Source organism: Agelaius phoeniceus, chromosome 8 (assembly GCF_051311805.1).
Source record: "Agelaius phoeniceus isolate bAgePho1 chromosome 8, bAgePho1.hap1, whole genome shotgun sequence".
NCBI lineage: Eukaryota > Metazoa > Chordata > Aves > Passeriformes > Icteridae > Agelaius > Agelaius phoeniceus.
Genome location: NC_135272.1, coordinates 7,970,453 through 7,992,378, shown reverse-complemented (window position 1 = coordinate 7,992,378; position 21,926 = coordinate 7,970,453). Strand labels below are relative to the sequence as shown.

Sequence of the window (21,926 nt, the reverse complement as noted above, 5' to 3'; positions counted from 1 at the left end):
CGGCCCCGCCCCGTGACGCGCCCCCCGCGGGCGGGGCGGGGCGGCGGCGGCCCGGCGCGGTGGGCGCGCGCCAGGGCGGCGGGCACAGCCATGGCGGCGGCGGCCGAGCGGAGCCGCCTCAGCTTCCCCGGCGGCACCGGGGCCCTGGGGCGGCCCGTGCCTATGAACCTCTTCGCCACCTGGGAGATCGACGGTTCCAGCCCCAGCTGCGTGCCCAGGTAACGGGCGGGCGAGGGCGCGGACCGCACCCCCTTTCCTCCCCGGCTCCGTGGCTGCTTCCTCGAGCCCCGTTCCCATCACCTGTGCGAGCCTCCCGCAGCCGCAGGGCCCTTCCCGCCCCTCACCGCTACCGCAGTGACGGGCACGGCTCCTCCCGTGGCTCTCGGGATGGGTGGCGGTGCGGGGCTCCCGGCCCCGCGGAGGGCGGGGGGCTGCTGCCGTCTGTCCGGGCTGTGCGGGGTCACCTTCGCGGTGCGGGTCCCCGCAGCCCCAGCGCGGGCTGGGGCTGCCCCGGTACCGCCGCCTTTCCCCGGGCAGTGCCCGCAGGGATGGGCTCGGGGTGCGCATCCCTTTCTCCGGGGATGGTTCTTCGCCCTCTGCCCGTCCCCCTCCGTTTCCCTGCCTCTGCTGTGTGTACACACGCGGCCGTGCTCCGTGCCCGCGCTGCTTTTAGCCCGCATGGTAGGCATTCCTCTTAGTTTTTAGAAATTTTGCGCTCTTCAAGCCTAGCTCAGAACAGAATGCCTCTGCGCATTTAAACGTGCCGGAGACAAATCTTTGAAGCGCTTCTCTTTATCTTTGTTTGTTTTGTTTTAAACGAGGACGTAGCGAGCGAGCAGAAAGGAAACAGAATCATCAGGCTGACCTGGCAGGAACGTAAAGCTCTGTAAGCTTTACAAACCCCCCCAAATCCCTCTGTCTGCTGCGCCATCCACACAGCAGGTTGGACTCGGTGGCCATGCCCCTGTATTGCAGGGACGAGTAACTATCACCAGCACTGTAGTGGTCTGACATCGTGGGCAGGAACAGAGAGGGGCAAACCTGAGTCCTGCTATTGCAGGTAACCTGGGTTTATAGCAGCTCATCTGTGCTAGCAGTGCCTCAGGCAGCAACTTTTTCAGCTTGTGTCTCGTTCAGCCTTCCTTTCTGCAACGGGAGATCTTGGAAAGGGTCTGGCACCCTGGGGAATGTGCCCCTCTTCAAGGAGTCCCTTTGATGTGGAAGTTGTCACTTGGATGGGAATAGCTGGAGGAGCAGTTGGTGCTTTTTTATTTTGCACTAGACAAGAAAGTGTCCCTGCTGCTGGCAGGGGATTGGACTTTAATGATCTTTAAAAGGTCCCTTCCAACCCAAAGCATTCTGTGGTTCCAGTGCAATTGGCACTGTCCCTGCTGTGCAGAGGACACGGTAGCACTGCTCTGAAAACAGTTCTCTCCACTGCACCCTTTGCTACAGGAAGGCAGTTGGGTTTCCATCCCATCCAACCTTGTAACAGTGGCTGTTAAACAAATAAAAACCCAAACGTCCGACACTGTCAAGGACTTTTCATTCTGCATTATCATTTATGCTGATACTTGCAGATCTGCAAACGAGCTCACAACATAGCCTGCTTGTTTGCAAATCTGTGGATGACCAGAAAATGCAGTGTAAGGACACTGACCCTGCCTTGGTGAGGTAGGGGGAGCACAAGGGTGGGTCCTGGTTCTGGAATTGTGGTGGGCAGCAGATGGGAGGCAGCTGGTTGAGGTGCCTGGAGGAATGTGGGGAATGCAAAGCACATGTGGATATCTGGGCAGTTGGGGCAGAACTGGGGTTTGAGGGGGAAAGTTTGGAATTGCTGTGAAGCAGGGGATGATAAAAGTGCTCAGATTGCCTGCCCTGAGGAATTGATGGAAGAATTGGGGCATTTGGGACCTTGTAGGAACAAAGCTTTTGGTAGAGGGAGTTTGGTATGGCGGTGGGTCCCTCTGCTCTGGCCCTGCTGTTGCCATTACCTTTGCTTGCTCTTCCTGGGTGCCCTTTTTCGAGCCAGGGGGGTGAGCTCCATCCAGCTGCTGCACCTGCTGCTGCCAGCCCTGTGAACCTGCATTTCCCCAGATGTGGAGTTTTCTGCTGGACACAGAGTGGGCAGCCCATGGGCTGGGCACAGGCTGCAGCTGTGGGTGGGTGGGTTTGTTAACCCCAAGGGAGGCCAGGAGCAGCTGAGGTTGCAGGTTCTGTGGGGATGTTGGTCCTGTGGCACGGTGGGGTGTGTGCTGGGCAAACACCAAGTTCTGCAGCAGTCAGTGCTGCTGTTTCTGATCATTGATCATCATGCTTTGCATTTCATTACAGGCTTTGCAACAGACCTTTCTGTCAGAGAAAGCAGGAGCTTGAAAACATTTAAGTTATGCCCCTGCCTCTGCCTTTTAAATTCATATGGTGATTTTTACTATGGCACAATGACATTTAAGATTCTTTTATCTTAAAGCAAGAGATATTAGAATGAAGTGCTCTGCGTGGGAAACCATATCCCAAGTGAGCTTGTTGTCCCAGCAAATGTCTGTTGGGACGTGAGGGGCGGATGTGGAGGACAGTGGGCCCTGCTGTGTGGTCAGACACTGGAACTGCCTTGGCCTCTTCTGAGATTTCCACCAGTTCCCTTCTGGGTCTCTGTTGGCAGGACAGGCTTTCCAAGCGGAGAAGAGATTTGAACTTGGCACAAAGTCAGAGGATTCGCGGAGAGGAGCGCGTGCTTGGGGAGGGAATGTTGCTTCCTTCCCTTTTCCTTTTGGTTCAATAAATCTTACTGAACCTATTTCTAAGGTGTTTGTCCTGCCATGGCCTGGAGCAGGAGGGCCTGGATGGAAGCAGTGCCTGGGGTGGTCCTGCCCCGCTCTAGGTTGTGTGTGTGGGGGTGCTTGTGTGGATGTGTGTGTGCTTCAACACACTCTGGTGGGTGATTTACTGAAAGTCCACTCAGCTTGGGTGGGGTGTCAGCAAAACCTGGAAGGCTGCCTTGGTGCATCCATGGAGTTTCCTTGTGTGAGAAGGCTGTGTCTAAACTTAAGGAAGAATAGTAGGGAAGAGTCATGGTGGTGTCCTGCAGTTGTGTGCTTAGTGTGAAACACGAGGTGAGGTGGTGTTTTGCATTTGTTCTGGCTTTCTTACTCCTCTGCCATCTGCAGAAGTGATTTTATGATTTATTCTTCAGCACACGTAGCTCCTGGGAGGCTTGACCATAGCATTTCTGAAATGCAGCTCCTTTCTTTTAGTCATCCCAGAAATGTGACTCAAAATGTCTCACTATCTGGGCGTATCCACTGCATACCAGAAGGGAGAGATGCCTACCTTCTCCTGCTGTTTCTTTCTTCTGTGCACTGAAAGACTTTCCTTTGGGGAAGGTTACATTACATAAAGTTCTCCCTACCACCTGTAAACACTGAGAGTGATCTTCTTGCTGCATGGCAGCAAGAGAATCAACACTTCTTCCTCTCATTGAAAGAGTAGAAGTAAGAATTATTCTGTGGATTTTGGTGTCGGTTTCTTTACCTTCCAATCTTTTGATGAATCTGTGGGTGTGAATGGCAGGATGCAGTACTGTCCCATGTTGAAGCAGTCTCATGAGGAGATGGCACCATGTGGAGGTTGTCCAGAGGAAGAGAGGTCTTGAGGGAAAGGTTTGTTGGAAGGGTCTGCTGAAGCAAGGGAAGGCTATATTCCCAAGCAAGGGAAGCAATATTCCCATTTGGAGTGGGTTTTGTTTCAGGCTACTGCCTTAGCTGTCACAAACTTGTAAAAGTTGCTGCTAAGCTTTGAACCGTAAAGTGGATTGAGAGCAAGCTGGATGTGGAGCAGGTGTGACCCAGTGTCCCTGGGGACTGAAGGAAGAAGTCTGTGGAGCAGAGCAGTGCAAAGGCAGTGCCAAAGGCCTGGGGCTGTCACTGGGCACTGCCTGAGCATTTCCCCTATTGGCTCACTCTGTAGCTTGGCTGCTGGGTGAGGAAATGCAGAGGAGTTCCACACACGTGCCCTGGGCCCACAGGAGGCTGGGGGTGTGGGGATGTGACTGCTCAGTGCTGTGGCATGGCCGTGCAGTACTCGGACATGCACAGCAGCCCTGGTACGGACATCCCCGGGGGCCATGGACAGTGATGGGGCGAGATTTCGGATCCAGGCAGCTGAGTGATCCTAACAGTGTGCTCGTGCCCCAGGCTGTGTGCTCCTCTCTCTCTGCCAGCTCCCATCTTCCTCCACTGGCCTGGCTGGCTGGCTGCCTCCTGTGGGCTAATGAGTTGCAGAGGGCTCTGTGAGCGTGGAAGGTGACAGCACTGCAGATGTGTGACAGGAGGGACACAGTGAGGACTGCTGGGGCATGAAGCCACTCCAGCCATCTGCTGGTTTGCACCCGTAGCTGGTAATTCCCTCTGCTAGCAGAGTGTTGAGGGGCTTGTGACCTGTGTGAAGTCCACAGCTGACTCTCCCTGTGAGGATTTGCCACAGATTCACTCAGGAGTGGAACACTTTGCCCTTTGGTGTGAAGGATGCATGCCTGCACTGGGAATGGGAACTTCCCCTGGCCAGTGAGAGCATGTTCTGACCTGGCTTGAGCAATGCCAACTGTGCATCATATCATCAGAGAAAGGTGAACAATTTGCTAGAGTAATAATTATGATCAGGTGATGCTATGTAATTAAAAACACTGATTAATTCAGGTAGGGAGAGATCTAATGTAAGTGTATCTTAACCTTCTATTCTGTCGGTATGTTAACATTTAGGAGAGAACTCTTCCTGGTTAGGATAACTGCTGGCACATTCATTGGGAGCTGACAATAGATTTTCAGTGCATTTGGAGCTAGGAAAATGTCTAATTACTCAGATGACTAGGTACATTTCAGAAGTGCTTATTTGGAGGCTTTGTTTTGACTTTGTTTGAATAGCATGAAATGCCTAACATTTTCCCTCGAAAGGAAATTGAATACAAATGAGGGCACAGGATAGCCTTTAAAAATATCACTGAGATGATGCTGAATGTGTGAGATGCATGAGGAAAAACATCCACGACTGAGCAATGGCGATAAACTGCTTGGAGTAAAGCACAGTGGCCAGAACCAATCCTTCTTCCTGGAGCTAGAACATCCTATTTCTCCTCCTTAGTCTTTGGGGAAGAGATCAAACCCAAGGGATCCCTAAGTGTTCCCCATGTAAATCCTATCACTTCGTATGATCCTGCTGAATGTAACTTGGGTGCTTGTCTTATTCAGTGGAAGTGTTCTGTCTAGAGGCTGAGTGGTTTGTTGGAGTCAGAGTTCCAGTGAGACCTATTATTTAGTCATTTTTTAAGGTGAAGCTTGTGCACGTCAAGAACAGCTCTGAAATAGATCTTAAAACCTCAGAGCTGCTAGCCAAAGTCTCTGGATAGGATTTTACATGGTTTTCACCTGGGTGTTTTGTGCATGCCCAGTGCAGAAGGGTGGTGGGAGTGGAAGGAATGGGCTGCTCTTTTGAAAGGCCTCTTTCCTTGCCTTCCACCAAGTGAGGGTGCCCAAAGCATCTTTCCCTCGTGCCCACTGGCAGGTCTGGCCTGTGCTCCTGCAGCCCTGCTTGGCAGGAGGTGCCCCTGCAGCTGCTTGTCCAGGAAATAAAAGCTCTTGTCAAATGGAGCTGTTGATGCTCCACCTTTCATCAGCTCTGAGCAGGCGGCCAATTTCTGTGGCAAGCTTGTGGCTGTATCAAATTAGCTATGAAATGATTTGCATAATAGATTAATCAACCAGCAACCAAACATCCCTCTTTTCTGCCAAGAAAAGAAAAGCAACAACTCAGCTGTTACAAGAGGCCATTATGTTCCTTGCAACCCTTAATCTTTCTCTTTTCCAAGAGCGCTCCGTGTTTTGGCCTCACGCAGGAAGCTGGCCTGCTTGCTGCCTTCATTTGCGTCACATCTTGGCAACTTTTTCCAATTCTTTTGGGCCAAATTTTGCCACCGTTATGGTGACCTTCTAGGGAGGGTATTTCCTATGGAATTGGTGGCTGGCTGCCAGACGACTCTGTGTTGCCAGGTCCTCTATTAGCTTTGCCTTTCCATTGAAATTCCTCTGGGCCCCTTGAGCTCCTTCAGAATTGACCTATTTCCTTGGGAAGTCGGGAAGCAAGTCACCTCAGCACATAACTGTGAGTGGGCAGGAACTGGTCACTGTGGTTTGTTTCTCCTGTGCTTCTACCTCCATATAAGCCAGCAGTATGGATTACCTAAGCTGTACAGCCCTCCTGCTGCTCCAGATGTGACATCTGTGTGTCCTTGCTTGGCTGAAGGATGCCCAATCAGTGCTGGGGGAGTTTTCAGTCCGAATGGATCCCAACGTGCAGATGATAAGAGGCTTAACTGGCTAATTGAATGTGATAGCATGAAGCTTCTCTCATGGTGAGGTTTAATTGGATTATGATACTGTACAGTGATGTGGAGGCTTGCAGGGCATGCAGCCAGCTTCACTAGGAGAGAGTGGATCCTTGTTAATCACTCATTTGTTTAAAATAATGAATTGCCTGGAGAGCTCTGATGGGTGTGCTCTGCTTGCTGTGGCCCGTATCCCTGGAGAAGGGATCCCTAAAAATCCAGGGGCTACCACACATGTAGACCCTGTCCTTGGGCTGGTGCAGCAGTGGTGGAGAGCCTCCAGGTGAGGCTCCTTTTGTTGGGAAAACAGATGTGTGGGCTCGGTTTGTGTGCTGGAGTCTGGAACACGTTTCCTCCTCTAGACTCAGCCTCTCCCGCAGTCTCTCCGTGGCTGTGGTGTCGTTGTCACAAGCTGTGCCTTTCTTTTGAGGTGGCCTCCTTGTTCCTTCTCGCCTAGCAGCTGCCAGTCTGCAGCCAGGCTGCCTTCCAGCACACTTACTTGCAGGGCAATAACTATTTTTGATCAGGAGTTCAAATGCTTCCCCCGCCCCAGTGGAAGAGCAGTCTAATTTTTAAAGTACGCAGCAAAAGTAGAACTGGGAGCAGCTTCTGTATGCTGTGAATTTTGTTTGGTGGAGGCTCTCGTGTGCATAAAGCAAAGCTGGGGTTTGCAGGCCAGCCAGTGTTCGGGTGCTCACCTGGCTCGGGGTATGTGTGGCAGCACCGGTGTTTTGGGTGCAGTGCCTGGGGCTTGAGTGCTTTATGGACGTCACCGACTGAGCTGCTGTTCCTGGGAGTTGTTGCACTGAAAGTAACAATGTTTGGTTTAGTGATGTTTCAAAAGGGTTTCAAACGTGCATGGTTGCTCAGATCTGATTTCAGAAGAGTTGTCAAGGAAAATAGCATTTGTTCTCCTGTAAGCAGATGGATTAGCATAAAATATCAGCTTTGATGTAGTGTGAAGTGTGCTCATCCATAGCCTTTGTACTGGTTTGGAGAGTTAACTGTTTGGCTCCTCAGTGTTGGAATGGGCTGGGAAATGCCCCAAGGATGCTGTGTGCTGTTCGGGCAGGGAGCAGCACCTGGGCACTGCAAGCTTTTGATTAACTTGTCCTGCTTCTTGCTGTGGCTCATCCAGACAATCAGATAAATGTGATCACTTTGCTGTTGCTGGGAAATGGCAGCTTAGCCACTTTCCCCCCAGTGCTCTAACGTGTGGGACCTCCCTCCCCCAGCTCTAGTTTGGTGTAAAGATAAACCCACTCCCCTCTCCTGCTTGTTTGCTTTTTTGGCAGTCAGGTGCTCTGGAGCCTGCAGGAGGAAAGTGAAAGGCAATAGCCAAGGGGGAATGCTGGTGTTTAACCAAAATCTGCATAGCTCACAGGTCCTTCTGGACCTCAGGGAGATAGTTGGTTTTGTTCTAAAAAGGAAAAAAATGGAACAAACCTGGTGATCTAGGGTGACCTTTTTAAAATTATTATTATTTTAAGCATGTATTGCTGGGGAGAAGTGGAAGTTTGAAGGTGGGAGGCTGTGAAGGAGCAGGGCATGAAGGGTATGCCTGTGTGTGCAGGGTGAAACATGTTCACTGCTCAATAAAGCACTTTATTTTGCTGTTTAAAATCTTCTGAAAAAGACACTGTCTGCTTTCATCAGATCCCTTTGCTCTGTTGAGCTCAATTGTTCAAAATCTTTTCCTGCTCTTTTTATTTTTCTACAAGGCCATTGCTGTGCAGGGGCTTGGGGGTGCTCCTCATTGCTGCTAAGTAAATATCATGTGCAGGAGAGGGATTGCTAAAGGCATCTTTACCTCTGCAGGGAGACACGTGGAAGGCTGTAAATGGAGACATGGGAAAACCATGGAGCTCATAACGTGGTTCTGGCCTGTATTTCAGGGGTTTCTGGTGCAGGGCTCTCATTGATGGCCAGAACGAGCTGCAGCTTGCACATGTCTGGTACGTGTTTCCCAACAGGCTCCAGGCCAGATCTAGATATAGAGCAGAGAATAACCCCCATGGGGAGATTCTTAGGAAGCCTTATCTATATATAGTCCATATAAGTCTGTATCCCCTTTCTGCCGGGAAGACAGCCTGCCCGGGAGCGTGCTTAATGCGGACACGCCCCAGCTTCCGAGAGCCGGGCGGGACCCTCGGGATCAGGGCTGCGTGTCCTGGCTCCCGCTGCAATGGGTGGCACCGGGAATGCTCTGCTGACAGCCCCAGCTGTGCTGTCCCTGCTGGGGTGGCAGGCTGGTGGCACGCTCCTGTGGCCAGCCAGGCTTGTCCTGCGTGGCAGCATGAAGGGCAGAGGGAACAGCTGGGGCACATGGCTGATGGTGCTGTGCCTTCCAGCACGCTGCTCTGCTGGGCGCTCTCATTAAAGCAATGAGGTCGTAGCTTGGCACTGACTTGTCATGAAAGAGCTCATGCAGGGTTCTCATGCCAGTACAGTTCCCTTTCTTGCAGCTGCTTACCAGGATGTTCTGTCAGAGGGACCTGCATGGACATTCTGCTGCTTTGGGAATGAGGAGCAATTTGCAATGCTCAGCCCACCTGCAAAAAAACTCAAACAAAAAAAACCCCATGAGCAGGTGTCTTAGATCAGAAGTGGGAACACACAGTGAGGTGGACAAGGTGCCCTTTCACACAGCAGTGTGGTCTCCTATTCATTTCTGTATGGTTTCACCATTAGGATGTCTGAGGCCATTTACAGCCTTCCTTTCCATTTAGTCCATGACTTCTTCCAGCTGGTGCACCACCATATTTCCTAGCTGTCCTGGCAGCTGCTGAGTGACAGCCATGGAGGAGGCCTTCTTTCTACTGCAGGGAGTTTGCTGCCTGCTTAGCAGTTCTGCAGCACATTGTGGAATCACAGAAATGAGGGTCTGGAGAGCTTTCTACCAGCTTGAAATGTCAGCAAACAGCTCACAAGGTTCTGTTGCACCAGCTGGAGATATGGCTTTCTCTTTGGATGCATTTGGCTTTGGGATTGTGGGCCTAGGTCTTCAGAAAGCAAGACCATTTTCTACACTGGAGACATGGATTTGTTTCTCTTTTAGGGAGCTAGTCTGGTGGTGTAGCTCCTATGAAAGTCATGGGGTTGTTGGAGGACATCTCCTCACAGACAATTTTACAAATATAGCAGGATCGTTTGAGGTCACTCAGTCTTGAGTTTCTTCAGGGATTGCACACTTCAGCTGGAGGCTGTGCCAGAGCTCAATTTGATTGCCTCTGGAGGGGCTGTGCTGAAAATGGGTGTCTAATCTCAGTGCAGTCCTGCAAACTTCCCAGATCTTATATGTGCAGTGTTCACTTCAGCTTGTTGTGCTGTCCTGATTTCAGTGCTGCCTCAGCCGTGTGACTGTGGTGGTGTGTAACAGAGACAGGGCCTTGCTGTTCTCAACAGAGCAGTTGTGGTTCCTGTTTCCCAGCATCAGGGCTGTCTTCCTTCTGTTCCATCAGTGCAGTGTGTGTTTGGGGGTGTAAGACACAAGCGTTTACCTGTTCTGCCAGGTAGGCTCCAGCAGCTTGCTCCCTGAGGAGCTCTCTCGGGTGTGTGCAGAGCTGTTGTGCTGTCCTGACACCATCCAGGTAAAGGTTAGAGGTGGCTTTTAGCTGCTCCTCCTCCAAAGCTGGTGTGCCTGGTGGCTTTTTGTAAACTACCCACTTGGGCTGCTGCTTGCCAGCACCTTCTGCCTTGTGCCAGTGCAAGCTTTTGAGAGTTCACGTGGTGAAGGGGATCATCAGGGTGGGGGTTCACTGGGGGAGGAGGTGGGCTGTGCTCAGTTGGATCAGTTCTCTGCTGTGCCTTGCATGATGGACCAAACGGTCCATCTGGAACTGATCCAACTGAGGTAGAGTCTGCAGGTGAGCATGGAGCAAGTAACTCCCTTAACCCAGCCCTGCATAACCTTTCTAATTCGGTGGAGTTTCTCTTTGGGCCAAGGAAATGACTTTGAATGACTGTGGGAGGAGAAGTCCAGCCCCTTGTTTAGAGGCTGGTGTTTCAGCTCTGTGCTGCAAACCCTGGGTGGTCCAAAGGCTTGTGTGTGTTCTCCAGCTCGGGGCTGCTGCTGTCAGAGCTGCAGAGCCGGTCAGGCTCAGGAGATGGTTGCACTGGAGGTGGTCTTTCCCTGGCTTTGGCTCTGCTGGGAAGAAGGCTTTGGGAGTTGGGCTCTTTGCTGTGAGATTGTCAAATAGACACTTCCTAACTGGAGTATCTGACAGTGTAACCAAAGCTACTGGAGATTGCTGGGGATGTAACTGAATCTTTCACACCGATTCTTATGCAAATTTAAACATGTGCTCCTGGCTTCTAATGGGACACCTACAAACACAGCCGGCTCCATTCAGAAATCGGCATCTGTGGAGTGGATCCTTAATTGCTCGTGGCTTTATAGTCAGGCTCACAGAACTGCATCTGTGCTGGTTTCTCAGTGCTGTCCTTCCCTGTACACGTGAAGTTTCCCTGTAGATTTTGCCCAAGTCACCTGTTGTGGTGGTTTGGTGTGATTGTTGTTGACGCTGCCACACTGCTCTGGCTCAGGAGCCAATGAGCCTGAACGTTCCAGTGCTCTTTTCCTCGCTGATGTGTTGGGGCTCATTAGAGGTAAATTAAATGACCTTGAGGTCTGCAGAAAATAATTTGGTGTATTTAACACTGAGTGCAAATCATCTTAAGTTTCTATCCAGTAAATCTATAACTGTGAGTTGATGAGCCCATTAAAAAAGTATTATTTATTGGGGAAGATGGGTGTCTGCAACCTCCTGGTGGAGTTTCAAATTCAGGCTTGTTTTTTTTCATGCATGTGCCACGTGGTAATGGAGCAGTTGGTCAAAACCATGTGGACTTAATTTCTTTAAAGTACAAACAGCCTAGAAATGTTTGTTTATGTACAAAATAATCTGCCAGTGACTGTAAGCATTTCCATGTTTCTGCAAGAAATGAAGGTAATTATATAATCAGCAAAGATTCATATGGCTTAACTTGTCTTCCATCTGGCATTAGTTAAATTGATGTTTTCATCTGCATGACCTTTCAGGGTGGGGAGAAATTATGAAAATGGAAAACATGGATGAAAAAGACCTTCCTTGCACATTTAGCCCATGTAAAGGCTGGAACAGGTCCCCTGAACAGCCCCTGACAGCTGCTGAGGGGAGCAACTCTTTCTTTCCCCTCTGCCATGGTCCATGTTACTGGGTTGGTGTTTTATGAGCTTTGAAGTGGGTGGTTTCACTTGACTTGAGGAGTTGCCTGTCCTGTATGCAGTCCTTCCCCCGTGCATGAAAGTGCATGGGCAGGCTAACTAGATTAACTACAGCAGGAAGAGCTTCCTTCTTAAAAGAAAGCTATTGTTAGAGCATCACTTATCATAAATCTATAGCACTTCTAATCCTGCCCTCCTCCCATTTCCGCTCTTCCATCTGCCTGCTGGTTTACAGTTTGCAGGGTTTGCTCTGAGTTTCTTGGGGCTGTCCTGCAGCCTTTCCCCTGTGATCTCTTCCTCTCAGATGGGCAGTTTTCAGCATCAAAAGGATCCCTCGAAAAGGACCCCTTTAATGAAAATATATCTGCATGCTTTCTCGATGGTAGAAAGATGATATGCTGCTTTCCTGATCAAGTTGCACCCACTGCCTCAAAATGAAGGATTTGCAAGGAAAGCTGAGAACTGCAAGAACTGGATCATATATATTTCATGTTGCTAGTGGATTGTTACGGGCTGAACTCCCTTTTATTTGCTCTTCTACCTCTTCCCTATGCTGTGCCTGAGAGTGTGCCAGAATTCAAGGTGCTCCCATTTCTTTCAGGCTGGGGGGATCAGTGTCTTCTTTCTGCCATGATTCTGCTTTATTTTGCTTACTAGAGCTGAAGACCATTAGTGTAGACTTTGTCCTTGCTTCACAAATAGACTTTGAGGGTCTCCAGGTACTTGGATAAGCTTTGCCTTGTTCATGTTCAGTCCCAGTGAGGATTTGAGACAGCCACTGGCAGATTCCAAAGCAGATCAGAGGATTTTTTCCTCCCAACACGTAGCATTCAGCAGCTCAAGTGTAAAGCTGCTCACTAAGACAAAACTTTGGTGGCTCCTTACCCTTGGCCCAGGGGGATGTGCCTGAGGATCAGAAGCCTGGATAGTGCTAGTTCAAGCAAACACGTGGAGCTTTTTCCAGGGAGAAGGGCTTTCAGGGCTGGATTTTCTCAGTTCAGCCTTCAGTCAGCATGCTCCTGTTTTTCTGACACCTAAATGGCAGGTCCTGCTGGGTGTCTTTAAAAAAACCATTTCTAATAAGCTTTTATTGTCCATTCAATTGTTTCCTTGTTCCAGGATCATAACCTAAATGTCCAAGTGGCTGTTTGTGTTCCTGCTGCACCTGCATTCAAGGCCAGCTTTCTGCTGCTGGCCCCTTGCTGTGCATGTGTGGAGAGCAAAGTGCTCAGCTCTCCTCACACATGCTGATGCACTTGGACCATGCATCTGCCTTGTCTGGGTTTGCATGCTCAGGTTTGCTTGGCACTGTTGCTCTCCTGCAGGTTCCAGTAGCCTGATTGCTGGTGTTTTGCACAGCCCTTGGGATCCAGGGGATCTCTGGATTAAGAAAACAGTTGCACCCAGGTGCTGGAGTACAGGATCTGCTCTGGAGCTGGGTTCTGGGTAGGTTTAGCCCGACCCCATTGATGTCCCAACCACTTCCTCCAGTGTTCTGTGGTATTTCCTTCTGCCCTGGCCTCTCTCAGCATTGCCACTGGCCCCTGCTGTGGCTTTCAGTCCCAAAAGCAATGCAGAAGGGACAGTAAACCCACCTGGTGAGCATCAGTGAAGTTGTACTGTTCTTCACAAGCCTTCTGGGGAGGCCTGGAAAGGTGCTTTGGATTTTGTGTATTCCTATCTTATGTAAATAGCTCTTGTCAGGAGAGCAAACAGGATTCTTGCTTTGCCAGGCAGCGTGCTGGGCCCTGGGCAGGTGCTTGTGTGAGGCTGCCACCACGGTGAGCTCTCAGAGGTGCCTCTGGGCCCTTGGGTTTACACACCTCTGAGGTTATTTCACTGTGCTTTGCTTTGCATCTACCAGGTTGCTGTATTTCTCTCTAGCAGTAGTCAGATTTGCTGATGGTTCATATTTTAGCTGGGAAAAATGCCCCTTGTTGGGATTCTGGTATGTCTGTATACAGAAAAAATGTTGAGTGGGCTGGGAATAGCTTCCAGCAAAGTTGTATCAGTTTCTTGGAGCTCTTTTGTCTGGTAGGAATTCCTTTCTCTTCTCTCCCCCTTCGCATCGCCCTGACAGCCCACCTCTATTCTTCAAGGGCTTGCTGAGGTATAATTCACAATTGAGTGATTGAAGTGAAATATGCACAGCTGCAAATCCATTTTTAAAATGATGCTTCATCATTAAAGCATCTCTCTGACCAGGTTGGCAGCTTCAGTGGCCATCAGAGTGCAGTAACAAGAAGGATTTTGTTGAAAACACTTGACTTTGATTTTTACCAAGCTCTGAGAATGTGTTGACCACTTGCTACTTTTGAGTGCAGATAGGAAGTATCTGGAGCAGGGGAGATCTATGCTGGGGAAATATGTTAGATGTGTCCCTGTGAAAAGGGGATGTAGCTGAGTTTTCCTTTGCTCTCCCCACACTGTGTTGTGGAAATCATATGACAGCTGGAGTATGATAAAAGACAAAAGTTAGAAAAATGCATGCTGCAGCTTTCCTCTGCTGTCCTGTTGAATGGAGAATTTTTGCAGCTCTCTTTCCCTCTTTGGATCCATCAGATGCTTTTGTGATTCCTTGCTTTTCCTGGAGTGTGACAAAGCCCAGGGAGTGAGACTGCAGGCACACAGTATCCTGTTACAGTCACAATGGCCCAGTGCTGCCAGGATTTGTGTGGGGCTGCCTGAATCTCAAACATAACAAGATCCAACGTCTGTTTATCAATAAGGTGAAAGGATTTATCAGTATCTAGGTACTTGAATCACTTTAGTGGCAGAATTCAGTGCAGTTTAATGTAAACAATTCTCTAATGTCTGGAAATTCAACATTTTGTCCTGTCTCCCACAGTTCCTGACTCTTGAACAGTGAATTGAGGCTCCTCTAGCTTTTGTTTCTCTGTTCTCTGTCCTCTGCCAGCAGACTGCTGCTGCTCCTGCTAAGTCTCCTGGGCCTATCTTGGTTCCAAAATTATCACCACATTTTCCAAGCTATTGCATGAGTAACTTTGGGCTTTTCTCTTGCGAGTGAATTCACTCTCTCCATCAGCTCTCCAAGAGGACCTGCTCTGTGTGGAAGCTAATCTGTGTTTGAGGAGGTACATCTGCAAACAGAGGACCCCACTGAGGATCAGTCATGGGGAGCCACCTGTGTCTGCAGTGTTCTTCTGATTCAGGTGTGGAAACAGAGAATGGCTTGGTAATTTGTAATTAGATGAACATTTATGTTTGATTACTTAACAAATGATACACATAACACACCATGTCTTAGTGAAAGGTCATATGACTACCACTGCTTCAGTTCCAGTGTTTCCCTTCAGCCAGTTTCAAGGTGCTTGCTGTGAGCAGACCTCTGCTTCACAGGGATGGAAATGAAGGCTCAAAATAAACACCCTGGAAGTGTAGAAGACCTATACTGGTGCTCTAGAGAGGCTGGGCTCACCAGGATTGTGCTGGAAACATATAATGCACAGAAATACATTTCTGTTGTATGATTAGCCATAGACCCTGATGCAAAGCTTGATGTGCTTGGTATTACCTGTAGTCACTGGTGAAAATCAGATGTTGAGTGGTCCTCTGAGTGAGGACAGCATAAAATCAAGGATAAATCCCATCCTGATGCTGTGGTACTTGGCCTTGTCTCATGGCCACTGATGATCCTCAGCTGTTTCTGTAATGGAAATGCTCTCTGACAGGCTGAGTAAGTGTGCCTAATTCCAGATGTGCCATGCCTCAACCACGAGCACTGCCCACAGAGTGATGCTGATATCTATTCCTTGCTCTTAGCATCACTGTCATGTTAGCATCAGCTGATTGCATCAGCAAAGGCATTAGAGCAGAATGTTGTCAGGGGGCTGAGACTGCTCTGGCTGTGGAGTTTGGTCTCCATGAATGATCTGATGGTGTGATCTTGTTCACAAATGGAGTAACTATCTCTTTCCTGCATAGGCTTCTTGGTAATCCCTCCCTGCAGTGAACCTTAATATCCTGCTGGAGAAGAGCAGCCTCTCATTCAAACTCAGTTTGTTCATGCCTCATTTACCTCAGTCTGCTTATTTTGTAGAGCATCTACAGTTTATCTTGATAAATCCAGTTTCAGTGGGAACTCACAGGCCTGATGAAAGGTTCTGAGGACTGAATGGATTATGATTGTTATAAATTGCTTTTTGTTTTATTGCTTGTATTCAACATTGAAATAATCCTAGAGGAGTCTGGAACAAGTTCTGAGCATCTTGGAGCACCCTGTGTCTTTGAATGCCCACTGTTTTGCTGGCTTACACAGGTCACACTGATGTTTTAATAAATATTCTTGGCAGATTGAACTAGCAAGTTCAGGCACTTGGTTTGCTTTGCTGCTCCCTTATTGCTTTCAGGAATGAAATATCACCAGCAATAATGCTGAAGAACTGTAATCTCTAAATAATATTGAATCTCTGCTTGCCAGCTCAACTTCCCACGGCTGCTGAAGAGGTTTAGAGTATTAAGGAAATGCAAATGTTTTTCTGGAGCAAACCACTGTATTCTGCCTGCCACAGCAAGTGTTTGGCACTGGGATTCTTCTGTACTTCTTTAGTAAAAATTGTGGTTGCTTCTTTCCCTGATAAACTTGAAGGTGATGTTAGCTTTCAGAACAGAGTGTAAACAGAGTCTGAGTTGCCAGGTTTTCTCCCTTTTTCATGAGGAACACAGAGAAATCTCAGTCATGAGGGGTTTCTACAGAGAAGAAAACAAACAGAAAACCTTGTGCTGAGTTATTTCCTAACAAGTGCTTTCTTTTTCAGTAGTGATTCTTTAAACTAGAGCACACAGGGTATATTTAGATGTAAAGAGACGTACTGTGGGGGAAGGCATTTTTCAGGTTTTGTTGAGAGACGTTTTGAGATCACCTGGAGATGGGGATTTTCCCTAAATGAAGCTGCCCTTACTGAGAGGGGATCAGAAGTGGTCTGAAAATTGGAGCTATTTGCAAACCAGCTGGAAGTGCATGTCCTGGCTCTACCCCAGGCTATAAGTTGGCCTGGTGTTGCAGGTGCCTTCCCTCTCAGGGCTTGGGAAGGGTTTCTTGCAATCTTTGCCAGTGCAAAATCTGCTGCTGCTTCAGTGTAAGGTCACCCCCACGGGTCAGCTTTAAAGCCTACAAGAGATCCCAGTTTCTGTTAATTTGTGCATTTTTGGTGGGTTCTGCAGCTTCCAGGGCTGTGTTTGGAGAGCTCGTGTTGTGCTTGGCAGCAGGCTGGGCACTGCACCCTCTGTGAGCCTTTTCAGTCCAGTTCAGCTGGTTTTGGAAGTTAAAATCCTGCTTCTGGTTACTGCTGAAGTTCCATCCCTGGCAGCAGCGCTGGTAGTTTCACTTCAGCCATCTCATTCTTGCATCAGCTGGGGTAATGTGTTCAGCTGTTTGGCTTTCAGACTCTCGCTGGATCCCTTATTTCTGTCCTCTGGTGATTTCCTTCCCAGCTTATCTGTGCTCTTCTGAGCAGGCAGTGTGCAAATGAGCAAGTGCTGCCCAGAATATTTGATGGAAAAAATGCAAGGGATATGTGCTGGAGCACAATGTAGCTTCCATCAGAGGCATTTCCTTGCAAGGAGTGCTGAGTGCTTTGGCATTTTCAGGCCTTTTTTGACCACTGTTAATATTGGAAAGCTCCTCTCAGTTTGCCCCTTCCTTTCTGGGGAGACAAATCTGCAAGGGACAGTACCTTTCAGCTGCTCTACCCTCAGTGTTTTGTTCCAGTTTGAGGGCTGTTCATCAGTGTTTACAGCAAGTTAATGCTGAATGCCCCAGCTTTAGTGGCAGGATTTAGAGTCCTTTGTGAATTATATTTAGTGCTGATGGAGGCTGCTTTGTCAGCTGTGTATCGTTGCCATGTAAAAACCAGCGCTGTTCAAATAAACTCTTCTGGGAAAGAACCACCTTTCTTTTCTAACTCTTTTATGTGTTGGGTTTGGGAACATCCTTTGAGCCGTGGCCAGAGAAAAAATGGGTTGCCAGTGTTGCAGTCCCACAGTGAAAGCACCTGTGCACAGGTGAGGCAGAGCTGTGGGGCTCAGAGTCAGAGTGCACAGCTGAGGTGCTGTGAGCATTACACAGGGGGTCTGGCACAGCTGTAGCAATTCTAGAAATTGCTCTTTGTGGAGCTGGTCTTTCTCCTAACCTTCCTTCTTGACCTGCTGTTGAATGCATTGGCGTTTAGAGTTTCAGTTCTCCTGCCTCCTTCTCTGTAGTTCAAGTTGTTAGTTCTGTATTTTTGCACGCTGGAGAGAAATATTTTTTTGTGGTGCTAAATAGTTCTCCTGTATTTTAGGCACAATGGGAATTGTGCAAAACAATTATGTTTCAAACTTTGGTAACTAATTTTGTTACTTTGGTTGTCAGATCATTTATCTCTGGGGTCAGGGGAGAAGGGAGGCAGCATTAAACATGGGGCACTTGAGGAATAGTGCAGACCTTGGCTCTGAGAGGTGTTGGGGTGGCTGGCTGCACATGCCTGTCTGGAAGAAGGCCAGAATGGCAGGCTTGGACAGCCTGGCTGCAGTGGGAATGGCATTGGGGTCTGTGAAGTGTTCTAGCCTGAAAGCAAGCCTGCCAGCAAACATGCTTTGCATATCTGATTGCTGTGCTGGCTAATACCAAACGTACCATCAAAGTTCACAATGGTTTTCACTGCTTACAGCTGCTCTGCCTTTACTCTTACAGGACACTGAGTTCTCAGTAAAGAAGCAAACAGCATTTTGGGGTCTAAATTATGGCTGTGTGGTTCTCCCAGCTTGTATATGTTGGGCCACACGGCAAAGTTCACAAACAAAAGCCTCTTCACTGATACTTGATGCAGCTGGTTTAAATCAAGGTTACAGAAAGTAGTTAGGAATGGTCACCCTGCCCTGGCTTTGCTGCCTTGGGTCCAGGTGGGTCAGCAAAGGAAAAAAATCAAGTTCAAATCCAACCATAAAACCCATCCCCAAAATTAATTTTAAAAATCTCCTACACCAGTTTTCAGACAGTCTCTTTATTTGAAACGGTGTGATGTGGTTGTCTTCCAAAGAAGCACCAAGTCTTAGGAATTACATGACATCAGGATCTTGGCTTTGAGTGGGAGGCCCGTGTGCCTGACTTGCTAGTGAGTTTGGAATTGTTCTTGGATGGCTGACTGAGAAGTAATTTGATGTGACCCATGGTGTGAGCCAGTCTGGTCTCTGGGGTGACAGGTTGTTCAGCTCACCTCTGTGTCAGGTGATGTTGTGGGAGCTATTTGAAGTGGAGAGAAATCAGGCAGAGATGGCACACTGTTCATGCCCTGAGAGCAAGTTCAGCTTTGGCTACACCAAGAAGCCATCTGTTTTTCCTTGACTGCTTTCCTAGCTGGAGGCTTCCTAGTCCTACTTTCTCCTGCTGAAGAGATCACAGTGACGGATAACCCGAGCAGAATTGAGCCTTCTTTACAAGCTCTTCTGGCTGAGCCTGAAGTCCAGGCTCCTCTTGGCATTGTTTTTTCCTCTTGATGGCTGATTTACAGACAAAGGGGAAGATCAGAATGTTTGAGGCAGAGTCCTTTTTCTCTGAAGATTTGTAGGCCTTGGGGACAGTGTGCTGTGACTGGGACTGTGCTGTCTCCCCAGGTGGGAACAGGAGCATGCAGAGCACAGTGGGCCCTTGCTGTGGGCTGTTCAGGAATGGGAACAAAAAGCAGAATGACGCCAAGCATTTTGAAAGTAGAGTGCAAGAGTCCATGGAGACCTGTGTTTCCTGCTGTTGAAAGGAAAATACTAAATACTGAACCAGACTGGCTGATGGAGTGCTGCCCCCTGAACGGGCCGGCACTGCGGCCCTGCCGGCTGCGGAGGGGAGCGGCTGGGGCAGCACCTAGCGAGGCTTTGCCATCGGGCGGCTCCGGAGGGAGCGAGCAGCCACAAGCCGTCTGTCTGTCTGTCTGTCTGTCTGTCTGTCTGTCGGAGCGCTGTTTGTCGCACGGCTGCGGAGAAGGCGGTGACAGCCCCAGTTGCTGTGGAGATGTTCCAGCTCCCGGCCCGCTGCTGCTGCCGCTGTGTTTGGGGATGCTGTGCTCAGGCTGAGGCGTGGATAGGGGAGGAGAGCGAGGGTTATCCGGGCAAGGCAGGTGCTGGAGAACCCTGTGCCTTGAGGCACTTATTTAACCCTTTCATCTGCTGACACCTCTAACAGAGCTGGCTGCCACAGCGAGGATTCCCTTGGGTGTGTGCTGGAAGGCTGGGTGCTGCCTTTGTTCTTGCAGCACTGGCAGCTTGGCAGGGGGATGCTGCTGCAGCAAACTGGGGCAGATGTGCTGCTGCTGCTGCAGCAAACTGGGGCAGATGTGCTGCTCCACGCCGTGAGGTACATTGGACACAGCAGGAAGCCTTTAGCTCCCATGGTCCTTCTCAGCTGCTGGTAACTTCATGTGGCTCCTGCTGGTCCTGGAGGGCTCAGGGGCGGGTGGGAAGGCTGTGGGCAGGCAGGAGGGCTCTGCAGCATGCCTGCAATAGGCAGTCCCGGTGCTCAGTGCTGTGTGACAGGCACTGCTGTCTGGGGCAGGTTGCATAAGGAAGGCACGCAATGTGAGCCAGGGAGTGGAGGGCTGCTGGGTTTGTTGTGGCTGCCAAGGTCTCTCCTCTTCATTCCCCACCCCCTGATTTGTTTTTTGAGTCTCCTTTTGGTCTAGGGCGTGATTCATTTGCTCATTTGTGTATGTCTTTCTTTGCCAACGTGTGAGGCGTGTGGTGGGAGCTGCCCTCCGCCCTGGCTGGCTCACGTAAACTTTGTGGGTTGTGCCTTTGTTGCCGACTAGCTGAGAAATGAAGCCCTAGCTACAGAAATGGCTTGTCCAGCCCACATCCTAAAGGCTCCCCCTCCCTGACAGTGGCGTTTTGGCAGAGGTTAGTAGGTTCTCAAATGGGAGATTGGCATTTCTGAGCTCTACTGCAGTCCATGGGTGTCTCCTGCAAGCTTGTGAGACCCACAGCTGCCACAAGCCTTTGGTCTGATGGATGTGGCTGTGCCTGGTCTGCCTCCATCTCCTTCCTTGGTGGTGCCTCTGGCTGCTCCAGCTACTACTGAATGAACCCAACAAATATCAAATGTGTTAGTGTCATCTGTAATATAGAAAATGTCATCCTGATGTCTGTCAAAGGAGCCTTAACCGTGAATCAGCTTTTCATTATTTGCTGACTTTATTCTTTAAAGCCAATAAAGCATCTTCCTACTACCTCAAAACTTTGAAAACATTGATCAAACCTAATTCACCAGTACCACAGGCACTTTAACTGGTGCTCACTTTGGTATCAGGATGCTGTGCAGTCCTGTTGTTCTGGATGCTGGGTTTGGAAGAGGCAAACCAGGAGAATATCTAACTACATTTGTGCCCGTGCCTGGCTTTGCAGGCAGCATGGTGTGAACACATAGGTGAGTTTGACCAACTCCCTTATACTCCATAGCCTGTCTGAGAAACAGATTTAATCCCTGTTTTGTCAGTGGTTGGGTTTTTTCCTTCCTCTAAGTCACCCTGTAAAGGGATTTGAAATAATCAAATTGAAGAGTAAGAAACCCATGTATAACAATGTGTGCAGGAACTGAGATCTGACTGAGCCCAACAGATGTGTGAAGAGCTACCCCTGCTCTTGCTGAGATGATTTCCTAAAGGGAGAGAAAGCTGCTGTTTCTCAGCAGCCCAGTTCAGAGCATGTAGCTGGAGGTGAGCAGTTGGTGTCAGACAGGCTGATTCCCTGCAGGTGTGACTTGGAACACATCACGTCTTGGCCAGGTAGTCAGAACAGTTGAGTGTGACACAACTGCCACGAGAGATTCTGCTTGGCTCTCTGAAGAGTGTGTGGAGCTGTGGAGGTTTGGGTTTAACACCTGTGTGTCTCACCAGCAGTGCCCTTTCCTTCCCAGATTACTGAAGCACTAAGAAATGAGAAGTGCCAGTGGAATATGTAAACTCTGCTTTTTCACTCAGGGTTATTTGACTTGCAGGGACCCTGATCACTTTGTGCCCTTGGTGAGTCCCTTAGAGCCAGCCAGCAATGTCTTGACCTACTGAAGGAAGACATCTCTCAGCATTTTCCAATGGTTACATTGGATTAGAGTATCTAAGCCCAGATGTGCTTTACTACTCAGTCATATTAACTTCAAGTAGCAAATGCGCCCATGTGGAGTTCTAGGATCTTGTAAAAATTCTGCAGATCTGCAGAATTTTAACACACCCATCCCCTTTTGCTTGCTCAGTTTGGAGTAGGCATATATGTAATTTCTTTGAAGTGAGCAGGACAGTATTTCAGCTATAAAAGGTTAGTGTCTGGCTGTACATGTGTGTCCTTGTGAGGTCCTGGGTAGAA

At 49.2% G+C, this 21,926-nt stretch overlaps 1 protein-coding gene across 8 annotated transcripts in view; it reads left to right on the top strand.

The window, feature by feature from the left end:
* Positions 1–4: 4 nt before the first annotated feature.
* PACS2 (phosphofurin acidic cluster sorting protein 2) overlaps positions 5–21,926 on the top strand; it is a 77,310-nt gene continuing 55,388 nt past the window's right edge. For all 8 annotated transcript variants that reach the window (XM_077181903.1, XM_077181900.1, XM_077181899.1 and 5 more), the window contains exon 1: positions 5–218. In XM_077181903.1, the coding sequence (XP_077038018.1) occupies positions 91–218 (128 nt within the window). In that variant the 5' untranslated portion in view covers positions 5–90. The remainder of the gene's footprint in view (positions 219–21,926) is intronic.